The sequence below is a fragment of the Yamadazyma tenuis genome, chromosome 3 (genome assembly GCF_029203305.1).
Source record: "Yamadazyma tenuis chromosome 3, complete sequence".
NCBI classification, from domain to species: Eukaryota; Fungi; Ascomycota; class Pichiomycetes; order Serinales; family Debaryomycetaceae; genus Yamadazyma; species Yamadazyma tenuis.
Genome location: NC_089463.1, coordinates 983,059 through 996,114, shown reverse-complemented (window position 1 = coordinate 996,114; position 13,056 = coordinate 983,059). Strand labels below are relative to the sequence as shown.

General features: G+C 46.8%; 4 protein-coding genes across 4 annotated transcripts; 2 read left to right on the top strand and 2 right to left on the bottom strand. All coding sequences in view use genetic code 12, as the record gives it.

Moving 5' to 3' along the window:
• Positions 1–21: 21 nt before the first annotated feature.
• Positions 22–6,092, bottom strand: PFK26 (6-phosphofructo-2-kinase; the record flags this gene model as incomplete). The annotated part of the gene is made up of 3 exons (XM_006683726.2): positions 22–2,818; positions 3,300–3,309; positions 3,458–6,092. The coding sequence occupies 3 exons, from the start codon at positions 6,090–6,092 to the stop codon at positions 22–24; spliced, it is 5,442 nt and encodes a 1,813-aa protein (XP_006683789.2).
• A 639-nt stretch (positions 6,093–6,731) lies between these two features.
• Positions 6,732–7,700, top strand: PSN45_002860 (protein-histidine N-methyltransferase; the record flags this gene model as incomplete). Its single annotated transcript, XM_006683728.2, has 1 exon — positions 6,732–7,700. The coding sequence occupies one exon, from the start codon at positions 6,732–6,734 to the stop codon at positions 7,698–7,700; it is 969 nt and encodes a 322-aa protein (XP_006683791.2).
• A 282-nt stretch (positions 7,701–7,982) lies between these two features.
• Positions 7,983–9,072, top strand: cox5 (Cytochrome c oxidase subunit 5B, mitochondrial; the record flags this gene model as incomplete). Its single annotated transcript, XM_006683732.2, has 3 exons — positions 7,983–8,031; positions 8,472–8,500; positions 8,617–9,072. 3 exons carry the CDS (start codon positions 7,983–7,985, stop codon positions 9,070–9,072), a joined length of 534 nt encoding a protein of 177 aa, XP_006683795.2.
• A 140-nt stretch (positions 9,073–9,212) lies between these two features.
• Positions 9,213–11,963, bottom strand: SWE1 (mitosis inhibitor protein kinase swe1; the record flags this gene model as incomplete). The annotated part of the gene is made up of 1 exon (XM_006683731.2): positions 9,213–11,963. The coding sequence occupies one exon, from the start codon at positions 11,961–11,963 to the stop codon at positions 9,213–9,215; it is 2,751 nt and encodes a 916-aa protein (XP_006683794.1).
• Between the last annotated feature and the right edge of the window lie 1,093 nt (positions 11,964–13,056).

Genomic DNA, 13,056 nt, shown 5'->3' with positions numbered 1-13,056 from the left:
TTGCGCAATAAATATACATTTTCAAATACGCTCTCCTTCGGCTGCATTGGGATCTATGTAGCTGGTTTTCGTTACCACCACTGATTTGACACCCGAACTTAAGGGCAAATTATACTTGAGGACACCTTTTACTATGAGATCAAAAGGGGACTTAGAGATCACTGCCCATTTAGCGGAGTTATCGGGAACAGTGTCATTACTGCTGCTGATGGCATTGGTTAAATTTTTACCAGGCTGTAACAACTTGACTTCTCCTACCTGTTGGATTAGTTCTTTATGTAGAATCACCCCTTCAAAAGTCATCTCCGTTTCCAAGTTGTGAATGGTCCCGAGTAATACGGTCTCGACAGCACTTTCCAATTGGTTTTGAACCTCACTCCCACCCATTTCACTTGGAGGTAAGTATCCACTTCGCGCAAAGATATCAAGCTCGACATCTTTCACGCCAATTGTGAACCATCCTGGATTAACAGCTTCAACCACAATATTAAATATCAACTCATCTTGACTGACCACTGCACTTTGGACGTCAGTGATAGCTACGTTTGACAAGTCTTTTGTGGAAGCAATAAAAAAACCAAATAAGAACCCAACACTAAGAATACTGATGATACTAATCATTGTATAAACTGTCTTTTTGACGGCTCCATAGTTTGAGTATGCAAACGAGTTCTTACGTGGAAGTAAAAAATGATTATTACTATTCGACAAATGGTGATTGCTGAACATTCCCGATTGTTTTCTGGTGGGCTTGTCATATTGATTCTCATTGATTGATCCTGTTTCTTCGTCATAATTATCAAATCCAAAATAATATGCCTGGTTATTTGGCTGTTCCGGATACGGGAATGGGAAAATATCACTGTTATTGTTCGTACCATTACTGTTTCCAGTATTTACGATAGCATTTACATTTGCATTAGCATAGGCAGGGGCAGAACGATGAGGAGTTGGAGAACCTGGATTGGTTGAGATTTGTTGTCCAGTAGACAAGTACCGTTTTGTCTTGTTCATTCTTCTGAGATTTTGAGGATTCAAATTTAAAGACCTGTAATGGGGAATTCTGGGGTTTATCAACGGAGAGTTTTCATTGAAATTTAAGCTGTTATTGTTAGTGTTGTTCCCATTGTGAGGAAACCTCACATTGTCATAGTAAATCAATTCGTCATCGAAATCCTCGATATCAAGGTCATCTGGGATGATACTGTATCTCCGCGGTTGGGAACCTTTCTTATCAAAGAGTTTCGAAGTAGTCGACCTTAACTTCGAGGAGGACGTTACCGATCTCTTCTTCTTACTGGTGATAGAATTTGTTGGTTCAACGCTGCTAACTTTTTTCGTCGATTCTACTGAAGATTTATGTCCTGACTTTTGTGGAGCAGTGGTAGAAGATGAAACCATATTCTTTGAAGAGGTAAACGAGTCGTGAGACGAGATGTCGTCCACGTCAATGTCATCATCTTCAGTCTCCACGTTGGTGTCTTCAGCTTCGATGTTTTCAGCATCGCCATTGATGGTAGAATTTGGTCTCCTCAGATCATTAGCTTGGAAGGGCCTAGATGTCTTCTGAGTTTCATTGTCAGATTCATAAGCACTATCACTTTCCATTTCATCCGTAACATCTTGATAAGCTGAAAACTTATCGAAGTCACTCACGTTCGAGTTGGGTTTATACTGAACAGTACCATACCCTTGGTTGGTAGACGAAGCATAGGAAGAATTATTGAAAGGACTAACGGGTCTTCTGTTGTCCTCGGAAGGTGAGACAGATCGGTTGGATAAGGTTCTCTGAGTAGGTGGACGAAGGTTTTTATTTATCAACCCATCAAGTAACTGATGACCGTTGAAAGAACCATTGTGAGGCCCCTGAGACGCTGCTTTTTTGGGGACAGGATCTTTGGTTGAATAGTCATCAGCAGGTTTGGACAATGACGGTAAGTCCGTCAAGTCGGATTTTTGTTGGCCTGAAGGACCGGGAAGAATAGTAGTAAGTTCACCACTACCATTTCCAGCAGTCTCGTCATGTTGATCTTCATTTTCAGGTTTCTGTGTCGTATCATCGTTGTTGTGTTCGTCGTCTGAGGGGGTATTATTATCGTTATGTTGTTCAGACTCTTGGTTTATGTCGTTGATTTCATCGTTATTGTAGTCTTCATTAATGTTGTGCTCGTACACAAACGTTTCGTCGCTGTCAGAAGAATCAACATCATCCACAGCACTAGCAAGCTTGGCAGCAAATATATCTGTCCGAGTCGAGTTTTGTTTGGGGATTTTCTTAGGCTTCTTCAGAATTATGGAAGGAACTCCGGTCGAAGTTTTGTCTTCGTTGAGTTGGAGATTTGGTACACTCTCCAGAATGTCGTTGGTAGAGGATATCGCGGAAGGGTTGCCGGTGATGTTCCCAGGGAACGTCGATGCTTGGGGTGACCGGTTGACGATTTCGCTGATGTTCTTGGGCTGGGGCTCCTTAGTGCTGATGATTTTTTGTTTGACTTTCAACGATTTATTTAGGTTGGATAGCACTGTTTTGTCAAGCTTTGTAGAGCCTACGGGCATCACCAAGTCGGAGGACGACGGACCTATTGGCAACGAGGGTGACAACAAGGGTGTTGACGAGGAAGTGGTAGGAGCCGTAGGAGAATTCAAATCGAGTTTGAGGCTTCGTGGAACCTTGAATTTGTCGTCAGCAGTGGCCACAGAGGAAGTAAGGTCGGTTTCGGGAGAGGTAGATGCAGCCGCCGTGGTTGGGTTCTCAGGTTTCAGTACTGGTTTATGTTTCGTGATCTGCTCCACATCAGTGGAGGTTTTCTCAGAATCACTCATCGGTCACAGGAATTGGAAGCTTCAGGTGAATACGGCTGTTTTTGTTTTTGTGGTGGGAACGAAGGGTAGTAAGCTGAAATACCGAAGTCAGGAGCTTTAATGGTTGGATTTATCCACTGCCGCTCACTCAAACAATATGAGACAATGCCAATATTTGTGGAAAGGTGCTTGTGTATCACAGATAGGGATTGATGAGCACTAAGTACACAAAATGAAAGGCTCTTGATGCCTTTGGGGGGGTTTATGGTTGAGGTATGTGGCGTTAGGTATGTATATCTGAAAGATATATGATGGATAGTTTACAATTTTTACGTAGAAAAAAAGTGCGTGGATCAAACACCAAACAGCAACACATTTGCGTGATAACCCCGGACGCTGTAACGCGCTAGACGAGGTCACTTTCATTTGTATTTTGTTGCTATTAGGTATATGGGTTAGACGATATACGTGTCACCTCTACCTGAGGCGTATCATACCATCTCTTATCTGTTTCGTGTTTGTGACCACTGGGTGGGCCTACGCTACGCTCTGTTGTTATTCATGCATTCGTTATATCATTGACGAAACCCCTGACTGGCGCTACGGCGAAGCGGTGGGGGCGCCCGTCCCGCTACTGTCAGAGTCCGCCGCACACTCATCACATCGGGCTTATTTCTCGGAGGGGCTGTCGGCACCACCGAGTACTTTCTCTGTTTGTATAACACTCCCACCTGCTTGACATTTTTCTGGTGGTCAGGCTCCACCTTCACAAACCAGTCCAAGGTCTCGTCGTACTCGTACATATGATACTCTGTTCCATAAGGCCGGCTTTCCAAACAGTACAACGTGTGGAGCGGTACGTCAAGTTCACCAATGGCTGAACGATCCAAATTCAAAAAGTATGCCAAAAGGATCCGCAAAACCACTCGGTGGCTGACAATCAAGAGATGGTCCGTGAGGCGTTCGATCTCAGTGATAAGTGGCCGGAGTCTCGTTAACACGTCGAGGTAGCTCTCTCCTCCCACACCCGGGTATCGGTATGTGAGTTTATTCTGGATTCGAGCCTGGTATTCCTTGGGGTACTTACCCTGAATCTCCTCGTAGGTCAAGCCCTCGAACTTGCCACCACCAAGCTCGTTCAACATGCGCATTTCCTTGATGGAATAAACCTGGTCGTCAAAATACTCTCCCGTCTCGATCGCTCGGGTGAGCATCGACGTCCACACGTAGAAATTGGGCTCGGACGGGATCTGGTTGAGGGTATCGTCATCTTCGTCGAAGTCTCCAAGTCCCTTCTTCAACAAGTCGTTGTACTTGAGCTCAAGCCGGTCGGAAAACTGCTTGAGCTGTTTCTTGCGGAACTCTTGTCTCTGGAAGTTCATGAACTTAGCCAACGTCTTGGAGAACCGATGACCACGCTTGGTCAACGGCGAGTTGCCTCCAATGCGGCCACTCAAGTTATCGACGCTTTCACCGTGGCGAGTGATCCAGATTTGTCGCTCACACAAGTTGAAGTTCAAGAGGAAATAGATGGTCTGCGACGCCAAAAAGCCCTGAACATTGTAACTCACCACTTTCTTCCCCACGTCAATCATCTTGACGTACTGAAACCCAGGAAGTTTCTCCTCTGCCTCGTCAATGGGCTCGTATGCCTTTTCATAGTTGTGCAACCGTCCTACAAAGTCCTTAAGTGCAACTTCTGGATCCATGTTTTTGTAGTCAGGGCCCGAAAGCTTCAAGCGGATATTGCTCTCAATGATGGCAGGGTCCGTGCAGATGGACTCAAGAAACAACACCTTCAACTCACCGTTGGAGCGTTCTTGGATCCGTTTAAGGACTCTCAGCCGTCTTCTCTTGGTGGAGTTGGTGGCATCAAACACCCCCACCGACCCGTTGCCGTTCAACACCCAGTCGAGCAACTGGTCGAGCGTGTCCATTGCCCACTTCTCCCGGAGAGCCGTATATGTCAGGTTGTCGGGGCTGAAGAAGTCTGCGTCGTGGTTAGGCAGTTTGGGAGAGTTTCCATGGTGTTCGGGAGAGTTTATCTCATTATTGGGGGTGTGGGTATCGGGTAACGGCTTATCTTCGGGTCCGTTGTTGTTGGCAATGTCCAACCGCCGAGTGTTGCCGACATTGAACACCCGGCAATCATGTTGCAACCAGTTGAGATATCTGGTGAGTTTATTGGTGATGTAGGATTTTCCTCTGGCAGGGAGGCCTACCATGACAATAACCAACTTCAGGCCCACGTCGACGGACGCGATGCGGCCGTCGGGCGACGTCTTGGACGACGTCTGACCCGGGATGTTGATGGAGGTGTATGATTTTTTCATTTTGGATTTGGTGAGAAGGGTTTTGAGCTTCTCGAGCGATGCGGTTTTTTCAAACTTCTTTTGGAGCTGGTAGGGGATCTCGAGCGCAGGCCGGTCCATCACCACTTTGTCGCTGACGGCACAAGCGGTGGTGGACGCCTCTTTTGTGAGTGGCTGCTGGGTCAGTTTGGAAAAAGATTCGAGGCCTGCCAGTCCCACCGGGAGGGTGGCCGGCCCCGGACTGACGCCACGGATCCTGGTGCCAGCCACTGCTTCCTGGCGCATCTGGCTTTGTGCAGATGGTGCCACTGGCACCGGTGCTGGAGTACCCTCTGCCGTGGTGTTGGGGGACAAGGACGTAGACAGCACGTTGAGCCTACCCAAGTCTGCGAGATTCAAGTGGGAGATGTTCTTCATGCGCTCGATGCGCTGGGCCGCCTCCTGTTCGTTCTCAGGGTGGAGGTCCTCGTCTGGCGCCAGCGGACTATCTACATCGTAGTCACTGGCAAGTTCGGGGGTTGTCATTCCCGAAACGATGGGTGTATCGGTCAACGGGCGCTTGTTAAACTCAGGCAACACCGACAGAGTGTCCGAGAGTTGGGAATCGATGCTTTTGGTCTTTTGCATCCTCTCATTGTAAGGATAAGATGGGAGTTTACGGAGGTTATACTTTTTAAGTTTTTGAGGTAGATCGAGGTCATCGGGCGAGTCAGTGGCCTGGTGGTCGTGGTAGGCATCCTCGCCGTCAGAAGACTCGTTGGATGAGGTGGGAAGGCTGACGAGGTTGTTGAACAGGACTTTTTTGCTGGTGTCTGAAGATGTGTTATGGGTGGCAGCGGGGCCGGAGATGGCCAGGTGGGGCGTACCGACGCTGGCATCACCCTCACCGCTAGCAAGGCTGGGGGGTATGCTGGGAGACAGCGGGCTGTCGGGGCTATGTGTATGCTGACTTTGCGGTGAACTGAAGCTCATGGGCATAAGATGTGATAAAGAATTAGGTTTGTAAGGTAAAATTTAAATCTTTGCTCACCACGATTGAAGTAGTCGCGGTGGGCTCCTGCATGCGGCTCTGGCGGGCGCTCGGAGTTGCCAGAGGCTATCGACAGCAGGTCATATTTAAAAGGCGGATTAAAGGAGCGCGATAAGCTCGAGGGTGAACCGGTAGGTATTATCTGCTGTTTATTGAGGGTGGGAGGTTGAGAGGGTTGAAGGGGTTTATTTGGAGCGCGATTGGGAGTTTGGAAGTTTGGGGGTGGAGGTCCGTGTGCCCCGCCACTGTAGAGCATCGTCGGAGCATCGGTTGTATACATGATCGGGGAGCTCCTTTTGTTTTAACCGTTCGGAAGAACTAGGCCCGTGCTTGGAGGGGTGGGGGGAAAAAAGGTGAAAAAGTTGTTCCTGGCATCCAGTTATATGTGCCATCCCCAAGCCAATATACCAATGAACATATCTCAGGTGCCTGGATGCCCTACTTTGTTGACCTCTCACTCAGCCTGGTCTTCCTCCAAGAAATTTGGGTGTCAGAAGTAGAATCTACTATATAGGTAAAAGGGTCTGGGGGCGATGGTCGTGCGCGGGCAGTTCTCACTTACATCTGTGATCCTCCGAAGTCAAGCGATGAGCATGTCTTTCACGTTTGGTTTCAGTGAAGAAGACCTCAATGGAGAAAGCGTGGGAGTGGTGACTGCCCCCACAACATCCTCGGCACCACCAGCACCTGCCACTGACGCGGTGTCTCCAAAAGTCGCCGACATCAGCAACCTTTTATTACTGCTTATCGGCACCTCGCTCTCGTTCGAGACCGCTTGTACTCCCAACAATAATATCGTGTACAAACGGGCATTGTATGACATAAAACATCAGGTAATGACAGAAGACAACGAGGAACTAGCATCTCTTCTTCTTGCGGACGACCTGGACTTGAAGAAAAATTACTACGAAGGAGGGTTCAAAGTGTGGGAGTGCTCGTTCGATATGATAGACGAGCTACACACAAATTATGCTGATGCCAATACGGTGGTGGAATTGGGCAGCGGCACCTCGTTGCCCTCATGCTATGTGTTGTTTCACCGTCTCACGGCGACATCGACGGCTCCCTTAAAATTGATTCTTTCTGATTTCAACTACGAAGTGCTTCGTCTAGTAACGGTGCCGAACTTGTTGATCAACTGGTACGTGGCACGGAAGCAGCCTACCGCGAGCGAATTTCGCATTACTGCCGAGGTGGTAGCGGAATTCGAAACAGACTTGGCGGCATCCCACGTCGAGCTCGTGCTAATTTCGGGCAGCTGGGGCGAGCGGTTTCTTCAGCTCGTTCAACACACCGCCATCGATCTTGTGGTCACGTGCGAGACCATCTATTCGCTCGAGTCGTTACCGGTGTTGAGTACGATGGTGATAGAGTTGGTGAAAAGAACGCGAGGAGCCAAGGCGTTGGTGGGGGCCAAGAACTACTACTTTGGTGTGGGGGGTTCGGTGGCCGAGTTTGTGCGGTACGTGAAGACGCATTCGGATTTGGAGGTGACAGTGCGTGAGGTGAGCAGTCAATTGAAGAGGTCGGTGGTGGAGGTCACCCAGCACTATTAGGTCGCGGGGCGATTCCAACACTACGCGGTGCCACCACCCTCCGCGGTGCCACCTTCCGCCGCGAGTATAACCCACCAATCCCACCACCACCACATCTCTACACTCCATATATATACACCCAATACATATTCGTCTGAATTATCTTTTATTCTGATCCCTACTTCAATGATCCTTTCTCTAATATTAACCTCTTTCAATCTCTCCAATCACCGGTCTCCAAAAACACCCCATAATCAAAATCAGTCCATGGCCGCGCACGACCCTCGCATAGGCCTCTTACCAATGAAAACCGCACAAATTTTTTTTCACTCAACATCGAGACACACACAAGGTATGTATCACGTTGAACTAGAGTGTTATTATCTATTCACCCGTTGACCTGGCATATGCACCATATCGGGATAGGAGGCCCTTGTATCCGGCGTTGTGGTGACCCACTTTTCCGGCCATTTCAGAACAAGTATGACCCGTTCCACCCTTCTGAAGGTGTGAGTACAACAACATGAAAAGCCCATCCCCAACATGAATTGAACACTTTTCCAACTGGTTCTGGTGTGTCCATCCAGCCAAATGGCTGCGGTCACTTCTCAAGCAACCAGATATGAGTGCTGGCGCCAAACACCGAAACCATCCTATCAAGAATCCTGCTTCTAAACGCCCGTACTTATTGACCCTCGTTCCTCAAATTTACCCGCCACCTCCTCGCATTGTCTGACTCACTATCTGACCGCTTCCACGCTTGACGAACCCAACCCCATGTTTTGGGACGAGTTACACCAATTGGCGTGGGAGCCGGGTTGGTCGTGCGGAGCCCATACTTGTCCTGCCCAATGAGCGCTGAAAGTTTTCTCAGGTGATGATAGAAAACAACATTCTAAGTGGATAAACTTGAGACACAATACTAACGGAATTTTAGACCATGTTTCGTCATTCTATCCAGAGATTAACTATTCGTAGTCAATCAACCGTGACCAAGGCAAACACCAGAGTTTTGTCCAATGCTTACGTTGGCCAGTTGGACAAAAGATGGGAGTCCTTACCAAAAGAAGATCAAACTGCCTTAATAGATGAGTTAAAGTCCAGACAGGAATTGCCATGGCAACAGTTGTCGGCCGAAGAAAAGAAGGCTGCTTATTATATTTCGTTTGGAGAATGGGGGCCCAGAAAACCTCTTTATGGACCTGGTGACAGATCAAAGGTGTTTTGGGGTACCGTGGCTGGGTTGGTCAGTGGAGTGGCTTTGTTTGCAGCCGTGAGAGTGTTTGCAGCTCCAGGTCCTTCGACCTTGAACAGATCATGGCAAGAAGCTTCTGACGACTACTTAAAATCCAAGAATGCCAATCCTTTCACTGGCTACTCTCAAGTCCAATAATTTATTCCGTTATTATATTATGGTCATTTTACATGATAGCATTTGTTTAATATACATTAGAACAAGCAAATATGATGCATTGGCTAGCCTGAATGGTAGTCAAAGTCTTATCTAAAGTCTATTACTTTACACACTCTAAATTATTCATCATCATCGTTAATGGGACCAAATTCTCCTTCGTAAATGGTGGCTCCGGCTTTACGGATGTTATCAATCGTAATACACTCCTCCATTTCGAGGATTTGTGTGGCAGTGATCCGTTCAAAAGGGTTGGGTTGCAACATCTTATTTACAAGCCGGTCCAAATTTCCTGATTTGGAAATCAAGAATTTGGGGGCATTACTGGGGAGAAGCACTTTGATTTGATCCAACGTAAGTTGTTCGGCTCCCACCGAAGGGGACCGGTTGGCCGAAGGGTTATGGGGAGGCTGCAAATGGATTGAGTTAGAGGAAAATCCAATCGAGTTGTATGACGTGAGCGATGAAAAATTTCGGTGCTGAAGGAAGTCACTGATATTGTCACTCGATAACTTTCCAGCATCACTCAAATCTCCTGATCTCAACTTTCTCCAGGGAGTCCCGTTGTCTGGCAATACGATGTTTGTAGCAATCTCCAAGATAATCAAACCAACTGAAAATATGTCTGCAAATGGGGTATAAATCTTGTCGTTAATCAACTCTGGAGCAATGTAGTTTCTGTCTCCTTCCAAGTCGAAGTCCTTTTCAAGAATGGGCAACTTGGTGGCCAACCCAAAATCACCAATCTTCAAAGAACCTTCAAAGGTGATGAAAATGTTGGCGGGCTTCAAATCCAAGTGGAGATAATTCTTCATGTGGATGAACTTCAACCCATTCAAAATCTCAATCAAAATCTTCCATACTCTAAACTCATCAATCTTGTAGTTTTTGTTGTCCTGAAGAAAGTTGAAAAGCGTTCCACCTTCACAGAACTCAGTCATGATGTAATAGTAGCTGTTGAATTCCCACGCTTCAATAAAGTACATTAGGTATTCTTTACCTTCTTCTTGTTCTTTCAAATTGACCGACTCGTTATCCTTCACAGATGTCAATGCTCTCAAAGCGTTGATTTCTCTCACGATGTTCTTCACCTCCAACTTGCCGATCATCGGCTTCTTAGATCTCTTGATAGCAAACTTCTGATTATCAAAATTACATTCAAACGCAATGGAAAATTCTCCTTTACTCAAGTATTTGATGTTGTGGCTGCCAAACTTCTTGTTCAAGTGTTCATCTATGGTCGATTTGTCTACAAACTGAGCCTTGAACTGTAATTCGTCGGGACTGAACTCCTCCTTGGCTGCTGACCTCGAAATAGCGTCAGTATGATTGTGGACCAACTGGCTTGTTTTCCTTTTGACAGTCGGGGTCGAAGGATCCTGATATAGGGACATGGGACTGAAGTTGGCAGGCATGCTTTGCGACTTCTTAACAGATTTGGTTGGAGTTTCCAAGATCTCATTATCAATCATGTGGTTGACGTCTTCGATGTTGACATGTTTGACGCTATTTCGAATCTCGTCCTGAATTTTGAATAATGAGATGGTCGAGTCGTTGGAGTTGTTGTAGCTCAGGTTATGCACATGGTTCCTACCGACCTCGATGGAGATCTCCGAGCTATTTTCATGGTCATAAAAGCTGGGTTTATCATTAAAGAGCATGATGGGATGCTTTTTGATGGGGGTTTCAGGTGGAAGCTTGTTGGTGTTGTTGGTGAGAGAACTCTTTTTCATCAACCCCGTCGACTTGAATGCCGTTTGCAACGGTTTTACAAACTGATACGACTTTTTCTCCTCGTTCTCCTTATCATCGAACATCTCCGTGGCATACACGGGCGGTTGCTGTAGATGGGACTGGGGTGGAATGCTAGAGACGTTCTCGTCGTGGTAGATCTGGATGTGGGGCTGTTGAAGATGCGAATGAGTTGACCCGCTCGATGGTTTGCGGTTCTTGGAAGGCAGGTCCGAGTCGTCTATCATCAAGTCCTCGACGTTGTAATACTCGAACTTGATGGGCGAGGAGTTTTCTGTTTTGCGGAGCTTTGCTGAGGAAGGCTTCAAATTGAACAACTTGTTCAACGAGTTGTTCTTGATATTGGTCAAGATAGGCGACACTCTATTAGAGTTGATGTCGTGATTACTGGGCTTCTTGTTCAAGCTGGTATGCGACGATTTCAACTTTAAGTGAGGAGACGGCGACTTAGAGATCAACTGGTGAGGTCTTTTGAACTTGTTGGGAAATGCAGGAGTGGACTCGTTGGAATGGAACTCAGTTTTAGGGGTGGATTTGTGAAATTCGAAGTTCAACTTGTCGTTGATGGAACCCAAGAATGGCGTGTTTTCGGGGACTGGGCCACTCTTACGGTCAACTAATTCCAACATGTCAAAGTCCTTTTTATTGATGTTGGAATCGATGGAAAGGTTCAAAAACTTGGATGACCGCTTGATACTCGACTCCAAGCGGGGCCGTGTGGCGGTGAAGCCTGCGGTGACGGCGTAGTCATCATTGTCGTCGTACTGCGTGGATGAATCGTGGTGGATAATGGTATCAATATTGGTATCATCGCTTACACACTCGTCGATGAGGTCGTTGGTGTACAAGTCCTGCTTGACGTTAAAGGGTGGCGATTTGTTGATTTTCTTGTGGCTGCTGGTACCATCCACGTCGTCCAAGATCAACGAGTTGAAGGACCGGGAGAAGTGGTTGTTTGTGAAGAACTCAATGGAGTCGGAGGTGTTGGCGCCAGTGGGGGCCACGGTAGGAGCAGGTTGGAAGTGGCGAGACTTGAGTTTCTTGGGGTTGGGAGTCTTCACCGAAGTATCGGATTTGGACGAAGCTGCACCAGCTGTCAACAGCGGCCGCTTATAGTTCATAACTCGAGACTGGAGGATTGGAGATGGTTATTGGGACAATACCAAATTTGATTGCGGGCTGGGAAACAGGGAGCACGGCACTTAGGATGAGGGGGGGCAAACAACTTCACGGAACGGTAGCAAATGTCGAGATGAAATTTGTCTGGATGGAGGTTATGAAAATGTTGAGTGTGTGAAGCGATAAAAATAAACAAAGATGCAAAACAAAGATGCGAAAAATGAGGAACTAAAATGAGACACAAAAACGCGTTGCTGGCGACCATTGTAAACAAGGGAGAAGAGGGTTGGAGGGGCAAGGGTGGGCCAGAGATGCCGATATCTACGAGAATGTGAGCCAGTTGTGCCACTTTTCACCATTTGTTTTCCGCCGTTCACTAGACAAAGATGCTGGACAAATACAGAGCCTGGGGCCAAATTGTGAGTCTGTGGGCCCGTGAGCGGTGGTAGGGGTGGTGCCTGTACCAGGGGTTGCGGAAAAGCCCCCACCGAGATCTGAAACCAACTACTATTAATCCTCCGCTAAATGAACACCTCTCTTAAGTATATATCGCACTTTTGGTGCAATGGGGCGTTGGTCTAAGTGTTAGAAAACTCAAGGTTCCTTCCACAAGAATCTGGAATCTGATACCTTATTAGACACTTGTAGAGGAACATTTGCGGACCACTGTAAGTAGTTTCTTATGGACGTTATAACTGAATTGGTTAAGTATCCTGTCCTCAATGCAAACATGATAGTTTTATTTCACGATGAACAAGTAAAAAGTGCTGCCCGACAAAGTGTTCCGCTATACCATTCTAGTACATGAGAATCATCATAATACGCAAACTTTATATCGTATACAGCATTACTACCATTAAATATTGTTGACCAAAGATTCCCAACCTCAAAACCCCGTCACCTTAAAATCATGTGCTAAATGGGCCATAGTAGTATCAGTCATGCCTTGCCAACCATTGAAATAAATGATTCTCCGTCCTAGGGTACGAACGACATATTTCATTTTGATTGCCCAACTAATGCGACATTAATTTAACAAAGAAGTTCATTTCATTTGGTATTGACTGTACCACCCGAGCGCGTACCAGTCCCACC